Here is a 15,000-nt window from a genome sequence, read left to right on the forward strand (position 1 = left end):
AAGTGTACTTTATTGTCAAAAATCTATGGAACAAGGGTTTGCACAGATATTTCAAATTGCAGACTTGCACACAGGAGTGTGACTACGCCGTGGCCTAACGGTGGGGCACTGGGTTACTACACCGGCGACCCGGGTTCGATTCCGCATTTGATCCTCCCCTTCTCTCTCGCGTCCTGTCACCATCTCTAACTGTCCTGTCAAATATAGGCAAAAAAGCCCTAAATATATACTTTTTTTTTAGCCTTTTCAGCCTTTATTGTTTTTTGTGAGACAGGATAGTGAAGGAGAGACAGGAAGCGAGCTGGGAGAGAGAGACGGGGAAGGACCGCCAAAGGACCCGGACCAGGAATCAAACCCGGGTCGGCCGAGTGGTAAACGTGTGCCCTACCATATCAGCCACGGTAGGGCCCTAAAAATATATATTTTAAAGAAGTGTGACTGTGCATTTCATTACCTGTCCCAGGGGGAGGTGTTGTGTCTATGTGGTGTGGATGTTGGGGGGCGGTGGAGTATGCCCTGCTGTCCGGGGTGCGTGTGTTCCTGGCCGTGGTGCGAGCGGGGGTGGGGGCGCTACGGGCCTTGGTGGTCCTGGAGGCTGTGATGGCCTTTGCAGAGGATGGGGCCGAGGTGGCAGTCAGGGTGTGGAGAGGGACCAGCCGAGGTTTCCCAACTGAGCATCATGGGAACATTATGGGATGGGAGTCATCATTCTGAGCATGTGTGTGTGTGTGTGTGTGTGTGTGTGTGTGTGTGTGTGTGCGTGCGTGCGTGTGTGCGTGTGTTTGTATGCATACATGTGTGTGAGGAACCATGTGGGGCTTCCCGACTTAGAACAACAAATCACACCAATCATAATTCTGTGAACGTGTGTTTTGATAAGAATGATATACTTTGTAGAGCGATATGTTGGTAGCCTGTGATTTCACACACCGGTTATTCCAGGGTACTAGCATATCTGACCCCACTGTCTTCTTGTCATCAGAGAATCAGAGAATAATCTCAAAAAATTATGTCCAAATAAACATTGCCAAGGCTGATTCGCCGTTATCGACATGAAATTTCGGTCGATAAATCACCCAACCCTCAATTAGCGTTAGTGTTAGAAACGTACAGTACGTATAAGAAATAATGTTCTATTTTCTTACATCATGCAATGAACAGAGAAGCGTGAAATAAAGTGTTGTTACCGTACGGTAAGCACTTGCAAGTACCTATTCTCTGGTGAATGGTGGTGACTGGGCCCTCCACTTCCCCGTAAAGGGGCCGTATGGAGAAGACATAGGTGCGGCCATACAGCAGGTCCTTGATTTTAAACGACGAAACGGCAGCAGTCAGAGTCTCCGTTGTGCTCTCCACCTCTGTGATCAAACAGAAACATACACACACATGCGCGCGCAAATGAGCATCCAGACGCACACACACACACATGCATGCACGCACACTCACACACACACGGGTGCATGAGAACCATGTCTGTTCTTAATACATCTAATAGACAATACATCGGTTCGAATGCAGAGCACTAAGCACCTTCATTGCTAAAGTCGCAGAGAATGACCGTTTTTGATGCGGTAAATCTGTTAAACTTTAAGCATTCATCCTACTACCCAAAATAGCATGCCAGCAGGTGGAGTTTCTGTGCTAGATAGGTCATATCTGTGTGTTGACTGTTTATTTCCTTCGTTTCACTCAAAGTAAAGCTGGTGTATTTTCTGTATTTTAAATCATCGTACCTGACGACATCCTGTGCAACTGAGCAACAACCAGAGAGTGTCCGAAAGTGCCCTGGGGGGGGATTTTTTTAATTCTCTCAATATTAAAAACGCTCCCTGCTGGCAGAGCCCTTAATGCAGGGGTGCCCAACCAGTCGATCGCGAGCTACCAGTCGATCTCTAGGGGAGTGGCAGTCGATTGCGAGGCATGTAGTATAATGTGAAGGGGAAAATACTGTCTTTCAAAAGTAGGCTATAGCAAGCTGCTGGTTCTGTATTGGTTAGATAAGTAGTCCCACGGTAACACAGCATGAGGGGAAAGCATTAGGAAGTGACAAAGGGTATTGCAGTTGATTAATGTGTGCACACATGTAACATCGAGTGAGTAACAGAACATGTGCGCAATGATGCGTTATGACGCGGCGATATGCGAGGATCTTCGTCCAAATCGCTAGTCGCATGCATCATCGCTAACTGCATTTACATCGCGTGCCGCGTGTAGTAAGGAAAATGTTAGTTGTTGACATGTATGGCATTCACTTCAATTTGTGCTGTTTCTTGCTCCAGTTGTGGACAAAACGATTGGCCAAACTCACAATAGTCAAGTCAAGTCAAGTAGGTTTTATTGTCAATTTCTTTACATGCACTGGTCATACAAAGAATTTGAAATTACATTTCTTGCTTTCCCATTAGACATAGACTAATCTAGGTAAGGACATAGACAGTATAGACATAGACAGTACTTATACATGGACTTAAGACAGTATGGACATAGACAGTGCTCATACAGACATTTAAAGTGCAAGACTGGACAACAGAAGACTTGTAGAGGACATACATTAAGAGGTATCTGTTGTGCTTTTGTGCTTTTCCTAAAAAAAGTCCTTTATAGCGTTCTGACATGGTAATAGTAGCATTTTGAAGAAAATAAATATTAAAAAAGGTCTGTCAAGTACACCAGCAGCAGTGTGTGTGTGTGTGTGTGTGTGTGTGTGTGTGTGTGTGTGTGTGTGTGTGTGTGTGTGTGTGTGTGTGTGTGTATGTGTGTGTATGTGTTTAGTGCAGGTAGAAGGTGCGGTGTGCGTCTTGTGTGTGTGTTCGTGTGTCTGTGTGTGTGTGTGTGTGTGTGTGTGTGTGTGTGTGTGTGGTGTGTGTGTGTGTGTGTGTGTGTGTGTGTGTGTGTGTGTGTGTGTCAGTGTGTGTATGTTTGGGTTTAGTGCAGAAAGTGCAGTGTGCTTGTGTGTGTGTGTGTGTGTGTGTGTGTGTGTGGTGTGTGTGTGTGTGTGTGTGTGTGTGTGTGTGTGTGTGTGTGCATGTTTTGAGTTAGTGCAGGTTGAAAGTTCAGTCACGAGTATAGTAGTGCAGGTGGAATGTTCAGTCGCAGATATGGTGGTGGGGGGATGGGGGGGGGGGTTGTCAGTGGCCTTGCTGGCTAGAGGCTGACAGTGGAGGGAGAGTGGGTTGAGTGTTCAGCATCTTGATCGCTTGGTGCATTGTGCTGCTCGCCAGCCTGGTGGTACGGGAACGGAGGCGCCTGTACATCTTTCCAGAGGGCAGGAGGCTGAACAGTTTGTGTGCAGGGCGGCTTGTGTCTTTGATGATCATCAGTGCTTTCCGGGTGAGGCGTGTGGTGTAAATGTCCTGCAGGGAGGGGAGTGGTACTCCAATGATCTTCTTCGCTGTGTTCACAACACGCTGGAGTGTCTTCCTGTTTTTCTCCGTGCAGCTTCCTCCCCACACTGTGATGCAGTTGGACACGACGCTCTCTATGGTTCCTCTGTAGAATGTTGTCATGATGGAGGGTGTAGCACTTGCCTTCTTTAGTTTGCGCAGGAAGTAGAGACGCTGATGGGCCTTCTTCGCCAGTGATGTAGTGTTGGTGGTCCAAGAGAGGTCGTCGCTGATGTGCACTCCAAGGAACTTGGTGCTGCTCACTCTCTCCACAGCATCGCCGTCGATGGTCAGTGGTGGCAGTTGTTTTTGGACCCTTTGGAAGTTGACAACAATCTCCTTGGTCTTGTTGACATTCAGCAGGAGGTTGTTGTCTTTGCACCATCTGGCCAGCAGGTCTACTTCTTCTCTGTAGTGAGTCTCATCGCCCTTGGTGATGAGGCCCACCAGTGTTGTATCATCCGCAAACTTCACTAGATGGTTAGTGCTGTGGGTCGTTGTGCAGTCGTGTGTCAGCAGCGTGAACAGCAGGGGGCTGAGAACACAACCTTGCGGAGCCCCCGTGCTCAGGGTCAGGGTGCTCGAGGTGTTGTTCCCTACCCGTACTGCTTGTGGTCTTTGCATCAGGAAGTCCAGCAGCCAGTTGCAGAGGGAGGTGCTGAAACCTAGTTTGTCCAGTTTTCTGATGAGTTGTTGTGGTATTATGGTATTGAATGCTGAACTGAAGTCAATGAACAGCATTCTCACATATGAGTCTTTATTGTCCAAGTGGGTGAGGGCTGGATGGAGGGCAGAGCAAATTGCATCCTCCGTGGATCGCTTGGCTCGGTATGCGAACTGGTAGGGGTCTAGGGTGGGGGGTAGGGTGGCTTTGATGTGTGACAGGACTAGCCGTTCGAAGCACTTCATGATTATGGGCGTCAGTGCTACAGGACGGTAGTCATTGAAGCATGATGGTGATGATTTCTTCGGCACAGGTATGATGGTAGCAGCTTTGAAAAGTGATGGGATGACTGCTTGCTCCAGAGAGATGTTAAAGATGTCTGTGAAGACATCCTTCAGCTCTTCTGCACAATCCTTCAACACTCGGCCTGGTATGTTGTCTGGGCCAGCTGCTTTGCGTGGGTTGATGGTGGCCAGTGTCCTCTTAACACTGGCAGAGGACAGGTAAAGGGGTTGATCATGGGGGGGAGGGGGAGTTTTCTGTGGGTGAGTGTCATTTTGTGCTTCAAAGCGGGCAAAGAAACTGTTCAGGTCGTTTAGCAGAGAGGTGTTGTTGTCACAGCTTCGTGGTGCAGGCTTATAGTCCGCTTATAGAAAGCCTTTGCCGTGCTACTGTCCCAGAGAGCTGAAAAAAAAACCACCCTTCATAGAAGAAGTCACTCTTAACAGGGGTGTTAACCAATCCAATGAGTTCTCTCTCTCTCTCTCTCTCTCTCTCTCTCTCTCTCTCTCTCTCTCTCTCTCTCTCTCTCTCTCTCTCTCTCTCTCTCTCTCATAGTAAAGTGAACTTAACTAGCCTACTATTTACCCATAACAAATGGTGAATTTCTGAGCCCTTTTTAATTTGTAGCCTACCACTGAAGGCATGATAATGCTTCATCATATTTTAGAAATAGGGCCTATGTGCCTACATATGCCTTTTTATATAGCCTACCAAATGTTTATCGTTTTGAAATTGTTTCAGTTGTTTATGACTTGTGTATCATGACAGAAATTATCTCTGCATACTATCAGTGCTCCATTGCTTTGTAAACATAGGCTATTCAACACACTTTTAAAAAACACACTGAAAAGATACGGCCATAGTAGCCTACTAAAAACATTTTGTTCATAATAATGGTGAATATTTTCATACTGACATCCTTAAATTTGACTTGGTAGATCACGGCAGACCATCAACTTCAAAAGTAGATCTCGGTTAAAAAAAGGTTGGGCACCCCTGCCTTAATGGAATGACAGCCATTGAAGTGCCCTCTTACGAAGTGATTGCCATGGAACTACTCACAGTGGAAATTAATTCACTCCACCAAGTTATTATTTCCATGGAAGAGAGCACTTCAGAGGCCATTACGTAATAAGCCACCATAACAGGACTTTAAAACCTAGTTTATGTGTTATTTGTTTCTTTTACAGTGTCTTTTCTTACAGCGTGGAACAGACGTTCAACTGTTAACATTCATTCAACTGCTTAAAAAAGGCTTAAAGTCTTAATTGAGCTACAACAGTTGTTATGGTTACCTAAAAAGTACACTGTTGAATAGACATTCAACTGTTAATTCAGCTACTAGAGTTGTCATGACCAAATTCACATGGAACAGCAAATCAGCTTTTCTTTTTTGAGATTTACATCAACATAGGTCTGTTCCTAGGAAGTTAAAGCCCACCTCATCAGTCTATCAGAGGAGATCTTGAGGGAGTCTAATCTTAACGGAACATAAATTATATTGACACAGTGTTTTTTGAGCAGACTGTGTGTAAAGACTTGATACTAAACTGGTCCACATTAACAATGATGCATGGCAGCCATGACGCACCAGAACTGTGACCACACACCATGAAGATAGAAATGAGGCGAAATGAGTCAATGAGCCAGCCAATTATATCGGGTAGTGATTAGTTTGAGGGAGTTTAATTATTTAAAATCGTTAAATCTATTCTTAACCAGGAAATATATGTCGATTATAAACACATAACTGTACAGACACTGTACACTTGCACACTTGTGTGCTTATGTCATGTGCACACAACTAGTGGACTTGGCAAGAATAAGTTCTATATGATGCATTTATTAAGCTTGGTTCCACCATAAAGCAATGGAATAGTGAAGTATACAGTGTGAATACATGTACAAATGACATCTGTCTTTTTTGTGAGATGTGTCATTTTTATGAGATGACGAAGACGAGCTGGGTGGTGCAGAGGAAGTGTTATCTCAAGTGATGAATGAGTGGCATGAACCAGCTGTAGTTAGCTGCGGGATTGAACAGGTGGAGGAACAATGAGCAATCATCCCACACCCAGGTACTCTTTAGAAGTTAGAAGTAATGTTTTTTTTTCTTTCTGTGAGACAGAGGTGAGTCAGGTGTGGGAGAGTAGGTGTTATCTCAACTTAGGAAAGGAGTGACGAATGAGCTAGCTGAGCCTCCTCCAATGTGACAGTAGCAGGCAGTTGCTGTACCTGAACTAGTTCAATCCACTATGATAACTATAATAAACAATTATGAACTATGAACAAACTAGTTCATTTTGAAATGTGTGGACTGAATTTTGAACTAGTTCCAGTAGAAAATGAACTTCCCCAACACTGCTAGACAGATAGACACGAGTTCCAGTGATTAGGGCTGTATCAAAATCGTGATATCCAGAGTGGCGATATGCATATCGCAAAAACGACTTAATTATCGCCAAGTAAAACATTTCTGTGCGGTCCAAACGCTAGCTGAAGGTCAACAAATGCGCAAGAAGCCCGTCATGACCAAAGCCATGCCCCCCACACAGACCAACAAATTAGTGACAAGAAAAACACTCGGCAATATTTCTAAATATTGTTTAAATATCGTTATCAAGGTACTGCATGCTGTTATCGAGTATCGATTTTTTTTCTGATATTGTGCAGCCCTACCAGTGATCCAGGCAGGCATGAGACCCGTGCTCACAGAAAGGACAGCCTCATTAAACCCATACAGCCTCTGGACAAACTCACCGCACACACTCTCACCCAACTCTCACACACTGGACTAACACAAAGCCACCATCCTCTCGGCCACTATACACTCAAACTTTCACTACAATTATTACAATCACTCTGACCTTCCTTTTCCCACATGCCCCCAAAAGTGTGTGTGTGTGTGTGTGTGTGTGTGTGTGTGTGTGTGTGTGTGTGTGTGTGTGTGTGTGTGTGTGTGTGTGTGTGTGTGTGTGTGTGTGTGTGTGTGTGTGTGTGTGTGTGTGTGTGTGTGTGTGTGTGTGTGCGCACACACGTGTGTGTGTGGGTGGGTGGGTGTGTGTGTGTGTGTCTGTCTGTCTGTCTGTCTGTCTGTGTGTGTGTGTATGTGTGCGTGCGTGCGTGTGTCCCTTCATTGTAAGAGTGGATAACCTTTTATTATTATATGGTTGTGACGTCATCGGTCGAATGCTCCATTCATTTCAACGGGGCTCCCCAACGTTCGCACGTCTGTTATTTTTCGATAACGGACGGGTTGGTCTATAACAGACCGCTGTCAATGGCAACAAGACTTTTCACTGCTAAAGCGACTTTTCAACAAGACTCTAATCAGCTGCTGTGATAGACAACACCTGTTGTCCTGGCTACCTGTTGCCTAGCGGTGTTCCACAACGGCACTGTTTTGTTTTGCGCAGCAACAATCTTAACATTAAATAGGCCTAAAGAAATGTCCCCGCCATGTGTGAATCATTTAAGTATATCCATATAATAAGCGGGTTAACTTTCGGCGAGTCGGTCGCTTTGTGGAATAGCAGCACTTCAGAGAGAACAAGACCCCTCCGCTCCGCGTCGGGGTCTAAAGATTCTCTCTGTCGTGCTGCTATTCCACGGTAGCGACCTTCTCGCCGAACGTTAACCCTTACATAATTGCTGCGACCTACATGTTTCCTCAATTAACCACTTGCTTCTCATGCAGTATATGAATTTAAGTTAGGCTGTTCAGACAAACAGTGTTTGTATGTATGGGTGAAGTCAAGAGTAGTTATTTGCCTGTTGCCAGTGTATAGTCTACCCTATAGAAATATTAATTTACAACGAAATGTCTAGTTTGTCCACTAATATTTAGAAATTCACAGGACAGCAAATACATCTTCAAACGTATTAACCATACAAGCGAATACAGAATAGCCAAATTATGGAATAATGTTAGCTGTTAACCTGTTACCTGCTAATTATGTTAGCTGTTAACCCCCTTTCAGTACCTCTGCGACCCCCATACCCCCCTACCCCCAGGTGTCCCGACTCCCAGTTTGGGAACGACCAGACTGTGAAGTATCTTGGTTGTGTAGTAGCACGGTAGTATCATCATTTCGTGACTAGTACAGCGTCCCAGTGCCAAAATGGGGTACATTAGGGGGCAACCTTGTTGGCTGCATTTAGATCAAGCACAGCTTCAAAAAACGCTTGGAAAATGTTGAGTAAGTTGTCATGTTGTGTTGTGTTGTGTGACTTACATGGGGGCCTGTCTTGTTGTGTGGCCCAGTGGCCAATGAAGTCATAATCTGTCCCTGAATATGTTGTCATGTTGTGTTGTGTTAGCCTGGTCCTGACCATCCCATAATACTACCGATGTTTTGGCGAAAGTGCGTAGGATTGCGCGCAAGGCTAGTGTTGTGTGTGACTTACGTGAGATGTGTCTGTAGGAGAGGAGGTACCCAGACGCTCCGTCCACCCTCGTCCAGTTCAAGGCCGTGCTGTTGTCCGTCACGTTCCACGTGACAAAGTTATCCACTTTAGGCATGTCCACTGAAGAAAGAAAAAAACAGTATGAGAATGACTATTTCATGCAGTCATGGGTGAGTGGTTAGGGCGTCAGACTTGCATCCCAGAGGTTGTCGGTTCGACTCCCGACCCGCCAGGTTGGTGGGGGGAGTAATCAACCAGTGCTCTCCCCTATCCTCCTCCATGACTGAGGTACCCTGAGCATGGTACCGTCCCACCGCACTGCTCCCCATGGGGCGCCACTGAGGGCTGCCCCCTTGCATGGGTGAGGCATAAATGCAATTTCGTTGTATGCAGTGTGCAGAGTTCACTTGTGTGCTGTGGAGTGCTGTGTCACAATGACAATGGGAGTTGGAGTTTCCCAATGGGCTTTCACTTTCTTTCACTTTCATTTCAGACAGGAATTGTATTCATCACAATTTCACCAGTAGTCCAAGTGACTGGTTTGTGTGAAATGACTTTGTATGCTACAAGGCCGAACTACAATCAATGAGACAGCGGATTCAGATTCAGACGTAAAAGAAGCATTCATTTTTTTGTATTGGTGGCCATCAATTCAAGCAAAGGGACACACACAGTAAGGCAAGGCAGGGTGTGACAATTAATAAAAGCATTAAAATCAAACGTTAAAACATTTATTAGCAGTAGCAATATGCACCCTGGCCGCAATGGACTGACTTGGATGCACATTTCAATGCAGAGCCACCTGGTAGTGTCACTTGGATTTTAAGAGTGCGGAATCCTCACTCCGAAAATGACAGTCAGTCTTAGTCCTGCACCTTCTCCTGGGATGTGCACAATCTTCACCTTCAACTTACAAAAAGAGGACAGAGTGAAGCAACAGGTGTCCTTCAGTTGTACTCTTTACTTACATGTGCGTGAGGTGAGCGTGAAGGGGCTGCCCTCGCGGTCCCCCAGCATGGGCGTGACCTGCAGCTTGTAGGGCGTACTCTCCTGCAGCCCCGTGATGGTCAGAGAGGTGGAGGAGGCGGCCACCAGCTGGCTCTTCTCCTCCCCACCTGTAGGGGGAGGCAGAGGACCGGTGTCACAATGGTGAGAGGATGGAGAGCAACAAACTGGGTGGATTCCAATATGCGGCCTCCCGGCCTCCCTCGCTCACTTGCCTCCTCGTGGCCTCGTGAGGACATCACAGACAACAGCAATGTGTTTCAATATCTCACAACAGCTCAATTCTAATGTCATGTTCTCATTTGCAAACGGGATGGTGAATGAAGAGTAGTCCCCCAAGAAACTGTTCTGGCTAGGCTGACAGCAGGGAAACTTGAATGTTTTCTCCACAGAGTGGGGCAAAACGCGAGGCCACAAGCACAGACTGAGGACGGAGTCCGCATAGTGGAATCCACCCACTGGGTACATTCCATCATTCCAACTCCCGTCCAAGACCTTTGCTTGTGGCCTCGCTCTTCACTGATGCCCTGCCTTTGTGGAGAAAACAATAAAGTTTCCCCTTTGTCAGCCTAGCCACAACAACTTTAGGGGGACCTTTCCCCGTTCAACATCCCGATTGCAAATGAGAAAATGACCTTTGAATTGCACTTTTGTGAGATATTGAATTATACCTCTGCCCTCAATGAGGTCTTATGATGTCATCACAAGGCAACAAGCACAAGGGAGGAAGGCAGTTAGGATAATGGGAAGAACTCCCAAACTACCGATTACATTTCTGTCGTGGCAGTCGTTGCATATTGGTTAGGGAGGTGGACTTAAGATCAGAGGGTTGCAGGGTCGAATCACACCCTTAAAGGGGTATGCCACTATTTTGGGGCTTAATACAGTTAAAATCGTTGGCTGGGGTTTATAAAGGTGGTTAAGTGTCTTATTTTTCATGCTAAGCGTTGTCTTGCTTTAAGACAAGTTAAAAGAGGGAATATGTCGCTAAGCTAGTGAAAGTCAATGGATCCGTGTAGCATTTTAACATAATAAATAGCAAAATAGTGGCATACCCCTTTAAGTTAACTCTCCTTACACCTTCACCTACGGCTGAAGTGCCCTTGAGCAATGCACCTACTCCCACATTGTTCAGGGGACTATAACACATGCCCTTTAAATAACTATGGGTCGCTTTGAATTAAAGCATCAGCTCATTGTAATGTAATAATAATTATGTACTGAACACTTATCTGACCATTTTCTCCAAAGACACTCCAGATATTCTTTACAGTCCATGTGGCAATGTGGGTTCAGGAGGACTCCAGGATTCAAACCTGCAACCCTCTGATTTCAAGGCAAACTCCCTACTTGCTAGGGCCAAGGACATAACCATTAACCCATTAAAACACGCCGTTATAAATCTGCTGTTACCATAATAACAATAACCAGGTCGTAGTGCATTACTAAAGGCCCTGTGTTATGTCATAGTATTGTAGTACTATGGTACTTAACTTTTCATTGACTATTTACTGTGTGTCACTGGAGGTACCGTGTACATTAAGTGGTGAAGACACTGCTTTGTGTTCCACATGCATAGGCAGGTCAGGAGCAGACATACACTACTGCAGCTAAACATAAGAGTGTACATGAACTTCTTTAAATCATTGTCACGGTTCTTAGTGATCTTTTTGTCAGGATGCTGATGAAAACCAAGCTGGTCAAAAAAGTGTGATGTGAACTTTTGGATACTGGTGGTAGGATCACATTTAAGCCCATCATTTAGTTTTGGTGCGGTTGAGATCATAGCTCAGAATTTTCTGTTAATGAAGCATGTGGCATTCACTGAAGTTAAACAGATTTTTTGCGAGGAAAAGGGCAAACTGAATAATTAAACATCATGACCCAGTACCAGGCAATACTAAATATGGGACTAGTACAGCAGTTACTGAGGAGACACTGAGGGTCTGCACATAGTACGTATGTCTGAAAGTGATTGCAACCAGGGGCATCGTAATAGGGGGGCAAAGTGGGACTGAGTCACCAGGGCCCCCCCACATATGGCAGGGTCCCACATGGAGTCAGATATACTACATGTGCAGTATAAATGAGTGGTGGTAGTGGTGGGGGGGGGGTTAAGCAATTAGTCACGAGAGCCCGTTGCTTGGTGTTCGATTTATAACGGCTAAGGGGAGATGGAGCACGACATGAAGCAGAGTGCTGTAAAACTCCCCATAGCCATTATAAATCCAACACAAACCCACGGACTCAAGTGGCTTATTGCCTGTCCAAGACTGTTCAAATGAATCACTGACAAGGTGGGGCAAGATATACGTAAGAATGAAACGTCTTTGCAAGCATACTGACACCCCAACCAGAGATTCCTGTATTTTCCCAGATTCACCACCATTCTCGCTACACTTCCTTGTCTAACTTTCACGTGTGTGTATAATCTTCGTTTGAAATGCTGTTTGTTTACGCTTGGTTCACGAACGCTTGGAACGCCAAATCAGCCAATCACAACCAAGAACCAGACACATCCAGTTTTAGGTGGGTCTACTACAGGAGCTGGTTGTGCAGTACGTAGGGTCCAAAATGTGTTGCTACGCCTGCTAATTTGTTAGCCTGATTCCTGCCAGACCTCTGTGTGTTTGAGCTCTGGAGATCGGGCAAGAGCCAGGCAACTAATTTGCAATACATACCATGGAATGCGCTCCAGGACACCTTGTATCCTGACACCCTTGGGGTCTTCTTCCAGGCCAGCTTGAATGTCTTGATGCCGATGTCCACCACCTTCACCTCTCTAATGGCCGGAATGGGCTCCTTGTCTGTGGGGGAAGCTGTGGCATTCGTAGAGTCATAAATCATTTTGTGGGGAGTCACAATTGTTACTTGTATCGCCATATTGCCACTTGTATCAAATAAACTAGAGACAAACACTCGCACTGGGGTGAAGTGAAAAGTAAGATAAGCAGACACACACACACATAATCATGCACAAACACACAAGCACCACGCATGCACATAACGCAAGCGCGCGCGCACACACACACACACACACACACACACACACACACACACACACACACACACACACACACACACACACACACACACACACACACACACATGCGTACACATGCACCCACTCACACAAAGACACGCACGTGCATGCACACACACACACACACACACACACACACACACACACACACACACACACACACACACACACACACACACACACACACACACACACACACACACACACACACACACACACTGCAGATGCTAAAACCTTCAGCACAAGTGCATTTCCTTCAACATCTCGTGCTGTTATCCCTTCTAGATTTCTTTTCAGATTACTTGCTGGAACTTCCATCTGCCAGCAGCTTGAAATTAAATTAACACAAGTCCGAAAACAATCAGTGTTTTCGAATTGCTTAATTTGCTTTTCTAATGTCCATAACCATTTCAAACTGTTAAATTACTTCTCCCATGGGAAACCGTATCAATAAATGAATCATAATCAATGATTAGTAACCTTCATTAGCCATATCTTATCGCAAATAGAGTGGAAAATAACTGGTTGCTTGCTTCAATATACATACAAGCAGGACTCTAAATTAACACCAGCCAACCAGTCAAATACTGGTGAAATTTCAGTTTGGTTGGTAGAGCAAGCAACTTACTAGCTACTTTGACTCATTAGTAACATTTGACACAATGGTGAGTGTGTGTTTGGCAGCTAAGATTTACAACTACTGGTCATTTTGGCTGGTGACCAAAAAAGTGAATTTAGAGCCTTGCATACAAGAAACTCCAACATAAAGACGTTGAACAAGGTGCTAATACTGTACAAGTTACTAAGCCTTGTCAGGCGTTGTCAAAGATCTTGGTCTCAACAAGTCCCTCAGCAGTCTCTGTTTGTGCCGTGTTAGACAGAAACCGCCCATGGCAAAAGATTAGTCCAAGAGAGGCCAGATAGTGTCAATCAAGTGCTGACGCATGGGTGTCCCCTCAGGAACAGTGGGCTGTAGGCTTAGGAGATCACTGCCTGCACGGCTTGCTTTTGGCAAGGCATAATTAGTTGATCAGATCGAGGCCTACTTTTGGTTTGTTAATGACTACTTCCTGAGAGTTAGTATCAGAAGAGCAAGAAGAGCGAGGTTTAAACTTAAGGCTTTCTGGCTGGTGACTACATAAAGAATAGCTGGCACCTCTAGAATCTATTTATACGTTTGTTGCTATAAGAATGGCAATGGCCAAGTCATAATGTATTACTAAAGGGTCTGTGTAGTGTCATACTATTGTTATTCTATGGTAGTTACGCTTTTTCATTGACTATTGCAGCATTCCCCTGGAGGCTTCAAGTGTTTATGACACCAACATCCTTGTCACAATGAAATAAATTAATGTTGTGAGTTGTGATTTTTACTGTCTATTTTTATGTTTACATTTTTCATTGCCGGGTTTACAGTACTCTCAGAAAGAAATTCATCACTATAAAAGCATCAGTACATACTTCTCCTGACCTACACATATGTATGTGCTAACGTTTTTGCAGAAGAGTGTCACAAAACTCAAGACTACCTGTGTGCTGTGTCAGTGAGATTTCTGGCCCTTCCGTGTTGCCGTAGATGGCAGCGATGCTGAGGCGGTAGACGGTCTGTGGGGCGAGTCCAGTGATGCGGTGCGTTAACTCAGTGTGGTCCATGTAGCGGCTCTGGGCAGGAACACCATCTGCAGAATGGCACACCGGAGACTCAGAGACTGCGTGTGTACTGTATGAACGTCAGAAACATCTGGCCATAAAATTCTTCTTTCGCACAAACAATAGGAAACCAAAACATCCAAAAGACCCCCCTGCTACAATATTTTATAGTAATACATTGACCATTCTGCAGAATAAGACAGAGAAGAATCTGAGAATGTGTATGAACATTTGGCCAACAATGCTTTTCACAATAATAATTGAAACATATAGTATACGAAAGAAAAACACTGCATTGAGCATGTCTGAATAAATGTCAGAAGCGTGTGGTCAAGAATGACTTCCACACTAATACTTGAAATTTAAAAAAAAAACAACAACTGGAGACCATGAGAAGGCATGTATAGAAACATCTCGTTTTAGAACATTTTAGAAACATCTCGCCAAAAAATGACTTCCACACTAGAAGTTGAAATACTGTAGGGCCTACATACAACAGGAAAAAAACTATGTACAGACTACTACAGACTATGTATGAGCGTAGTGTGCACAAAAGCCACAAACAT

General features: G+C 45.0%; 1 protein-coding gene across 1 annotated transcript in view; it reads right to left on the reverse strand.

Moving 5' to 3' along the window:
* The window catches only part of col7a1l (collagen type VII alpha 1-like), a 145,862-nt gene that overhangs the window by 88,522 nt on the left and 42,340 nt on the right, over positions 1 to 15,000 (reverse strand). Inside the window, exons 15-20 of the mRNA XM_063217728.1 lie at positions 14,314 to 14,463; positions 12,423 to 12,560; positions 9,705 to 9,851; positions 8,737 to 8,856; positions 1,212 to 1,358; positions 455 to 670 (exon numbers count right to left, since the gene is read on the reverse strand). Of these exons, the coding sequence (XP_063073798.1) occupies positions 455 to 670; positions 1,212 to 1,358; positions 8,737 to 8,856; positions 9,705 to 9,851; positions 12,423 to 12,560; positions 14,314 to 14,463 (918 nt within the window). The remainder of the gene's footprint in view (positions 1 to 454; positions 671 to 1,211; positions 1,359 to 8,736; positions 8,857 to 9,704; positions 9,852 to 12,422; positions 12,561 to 14,313; positions 14,464 to 15,000) is intronic.

The sequence above is a fragment of the Engraulis encrasicolus genome, chromosome 15, assembly GCF_034702125.1.
Source record: "Engraulis encrasicolus isolate BLACKSEA-1 chromosome 15, IST_EnEncr_1.0, whole genome shotgun sequence".
NCBI classification, from domain to species: domain Eukaryota; kingdom Metazoa; phylum Chordata; class Actinopteri; order Clupeiformes; family Engraulidae; genus Engraulis; species Engraulis encrasicolus.